Below are 3,920 nucleotides of genomic sequence, written 5' to 3'. Positions count from 1 at the left end.
CCATAAAAAAACAGGAGAGCTTTTCTGTTATAGGGCACTATAGTATCTTTCTCCTCTTCAAACATTGTGTTGACTTTATGTCGAAAGGTCTCGAAACATCTTTTTGGGGATTTTTTATTTTTTTTTTGCTTCTGTGGAGTCTAAGCCTGTTTTAGGTAAATATATACAGATAATTCAGACCACAAATACAGCTGTGCAAAAAAAAGTTATATGTATGTACAGTATGTGTGTTTGTGTGCGCCTACCCCATGACATATCCCTGGCTGAGTATGATGTGTAGCCCTTAGATGAATTCAAGTGCTGAATTAGGGGCCCCTATAATATGATGGATTGTGCTATTTTTGCTCATAAATCAATCACGCCACATGGGCACATATGAAAATTTTACATTCACTCCGTCTTATTTGCACTAGGAAAGGTTTCTACACAAACTTAGAAGAGGATTCTTTACTGTAAGAGCAATCAGACTATGGAACGCTCTGCCAGAGAAATTTATCATGGCTAATTCACTAAAGGAGTTTAAAGGAGGCCTGGATGTCTTTCTAGAGTGTAATACTATTACCAGATATGGTTACTTAGATTACTGTAGACGGTTGTTGATCAAGGGATTTATTTTGATTTGCCTAATGTTTTTTTTTTTTTTTTTTTGCTTTTCTCTAGAATCCTAGATCAGCGTTACAGGATAATTGACTTTTTACCTTTTATGTGAGTTACTATTAGAAATAGTTATACAAAAAGTAAAAATAAACCATTTGATCCAATGAACTTGATATTTCCAGAAGAGCCTTTGCATTTCTTAGGATGTAAAGTAAGAGATGTTTAAACAGCAGCATGACGGCCACTTCAAATCAGTCTCTTGTCACACAATTCATTATCTTGGGCTTCCCTGACCTCAATGGAGCTCAATACTTTTTGTTCACCCTTCTGAGTATTATCTACGTCTTCACCCTTAGTGGTAATCTTCTAGTTATATCTCTAATCTGCACTCATCATCACCTCCATGTCCCTCTTTACATCTTTGTTGGGATACTTTCCTTCCTGGAAATCTGGTACACGGCAGTTACTATTCCAAAAATGCTGACCAACTTGCTGAATGAGAAGATCATTTCATATCTTGGTTGTCTTCTCCAAACCTACTTTCTTCATTGCTTCGGTATTACGGAAACCTATCTTCTAACTGTCATGGCCTACGATCGCTATATGGCCATTTGCAACCCATTAAGATATCCATCCATAATGACGAATGGTTGCTGTTTTCAGTTGGCAGCTTGTTGTTGGGTTTTAGGTTTCTTTGGACCGTTGACTCAGATCCTCTTGCTCTCTCGGCTTTCCTTTTGTAGGTCAAACAAGATTGAACATATCTTCTGTGACTTTACTCCACTGATGAACTTGGCATGTTCTGACACTTCACTCAATGTCAAAGTTGACTTTGCCATCAACTCGTTCCTTCTCTACATGGCCTTTGTATGCATTATCATGTCCTACATCAAAATAATTTCTGCCGTTTTAAAAATAAAAACAACAGAAGGCAGGAAAAAAGCCTTTTCTACCTGTGGTGCCCACCTTACCGTTGTCCTGCTTTTCTTTGGCAGCGTCAGTTTTGTTTATATAAGACTGACCAAAAATAATTCAGTGAACTATGATCGGGTGATGGCTGTCATCTACTCCGTTTTAACTCCAATGTGTAATCCGATCATTTATAGCCTGCGGAATCGAGAAATCAGAGAGATTTTGCGGAAGAAGTTCAGTGAACTATTCTAGAGAGTCTAAGTCGCCTTTGTAGGATTGCAACTACTGAACACTTTGTACAATTCTCCTTTTAGTAAGGCCTACTACTGTAGTGAACTTTATACAACAGTCCTTATGTGTTTACTTTATTGTCCTTTATACTTAAAGAGCAACTACACTTTTATTAAACTTTTGATATGTAATGGAGACCTATTAAAAGTTTGGATCGGTGGGGGTTCGGATGCTGAGACAACCACCGTTGAGAGCCTTGCACCTTCTGATGTGATCGGCGATCCCTGTCAAGCTGAAGACGGCTTACATAGATGTTCTATGTGCACAAGGCCTAAGACTATTTTTGATGATCATCTATATGACGTTGACTATACTTACAGCAAACATTCTTTTTTTAATATTTTTTGCAAATCCATTATATTTCCTAATCCCTATTTGAGATGTTCCATTGTCATTTAGATGACTTTGTCTTTTTTATGTTTTTGCTACGTTAAAGAGGAATTCCGACAACGGTAAAAAATTTGCCAGCGGGGAAATGCTATAAAATAACAAAATAAACAATAATACATCCCCTACCATTCCAGTGCCGTCACTTTGGTGGTCCCACCGGTTTTGTACCCACATGACCGCTGCAGTCAATTACTGGCCTCAGTGGTGTAAGGCACGAGACTGCTGAGGCCAGTGTTTTGGTTTTAGTGGTCTCTTATGCATACGGACACTTTCTCTAGGGTATACAGTAAACATAGACCGGTGGGGACCACCAGAGCAGCAGCGCTGGAACGGTGGGGGATTTATCAGGTGGGTAATGGATCTTTTATTATTTAACGGCATATACCCCCCCCTTCCCCGGTCACGTTTATTCCGATTTCGGAAGCCCCTTTTAAGATCCATATAAATATTTAATATGATTTTTCTGTATGTAAGCCTTGAAATAATCAGAATAAAATACAGTCTGGAAATAAATGCCTTTCCTTTTCAGATAAGCTCATGATTGTATAATAGTAAACAATATTGGGTTCATACAGAGCAAAATACACTATGTGACAAAGTTTAATTATTTTCACGTGTTTCAGCTATGAGCAGGTGCATAAAATCAAGCACACAGCCATATAATCTCCGTTGACAATTCTTTTTAATTGCATATTTTTATTGAGATTTTAAAATTGCAGAAATAGACCTTCATAACCCCTACTACTAAGAATCCTTCAACTACCAAAAACATAAATCATATGTACTACTCCCACTTGCAAATGTCCATAAGTGAAGAAAAGTCCAGAAAGTCCTTTATTTTGATGTAAGAAAAATTATTTTACAGAACTCCAAAAACCATATGTAGAGATTTTGTCTTATTCCAATATCTGACTGCCTCCGGGTGTCAAAAGCTATATAGTGGTCGATGCTGGAAGCAGAAGGCTCCGACCTCTATATAGTGGCCGTACTGCAGAGCTTTTCCTGTTCAAGGGAATAGGAGCAGAGCTGCAGTAAGAGGACAACATTGTAGACCAGGAAGCTGGAGAGCGGTAAGTATAGCGCGGCGGCCAGCGGAGGCCATTATAAATGTAAAGCATCTTTGGGGTACTACTAAAAATTGGGTTTTCCCCACAACACACTTTCTGGGCATATTACAGAGTAAGGCACCTGTACCAGCCACGCGTTACTTTTGTTGTTTAACAGCAAGAAGAACACATCCTTTAGGGCCAGTTCACGCATCGCGTAAATACACCGCATTCCAAATTATTATGCAAATGTTATTTTTCGCTGATTTTCCTAAATAGTCGATGCAAATGACAGTCAGTATAATCTTCAAGCCATCAACCGTTGGAGTAGAATGCAAATTGTATTGAACAAATCTGCTAATGATAACAGATGCACTGTTTCACATTATTATGCACAACAAAGATCAAAACATTTTAAAGGTTGTAAAGAGAACTAAAATGGTAATTTGTTGAATTTGCAGCATCAGGAGGTCATATTTACACAAATCAAAAGCTCTTTCAATCAAAATAAACTTAACAGGCCAAGTTACATGTTAACATAGGACCTCTTCTTTGATATCACCTTCACAATTCTTGCATCCATTGAATTTGTGAGTATTTGGACAGTTTCTGCTTGAATATCTTTGCAGGATGTCAGAATAACCTCCCAGAGCTTCTGTTTTGATGTGAACTGCCTCCCACCCT

At 38.2% G+C, this 3,920-nt stretch overlaps 1 protein-coding gene across 1 annotated transcript; it reads left to right on the top strand.

The window, feature by feature from the left end:
• The first annotated feature begins 831 nt into the window (after positions 1 to 831).
• On the top strand, positions 832 to 1,761 carry LOC142664523 (olfactory receptor 6N2-like). Its single transcript, XM_075843665.1, has one exon. It carries the CDS (start codon positions 832 to 834, stop codon positions 1,759 to 1,761), a length of 930 nt encoding a protein of 309 aa, XP_075699780.1.
• Positions 1,762 to 3,920: the final 2,159 nt, after the last annotated feature.

The sequence above is a fragment of the Rhinoderma darwinii genome, chromosome 12 (assembly GCF_050947455.1).
Source record: "Rhinoderma darwinii isolate aRhiDar2 chromosome 12, aRhiDar2.hap1, whole genome shotgun sequence".
In the NCBI taxonomy this organism is placed as follows: domain Eukaryota; kingdom Metazoa; phylum Chordata; class Amphibia; order Anura; family Rhinodermatidae; genus Rhinoderma; species Rhinoderma darwinii.
Note: the sequence above shows the minus strand (reverse complement) of the source record. Positions and strands in the feature narration are given on the sequence as shown.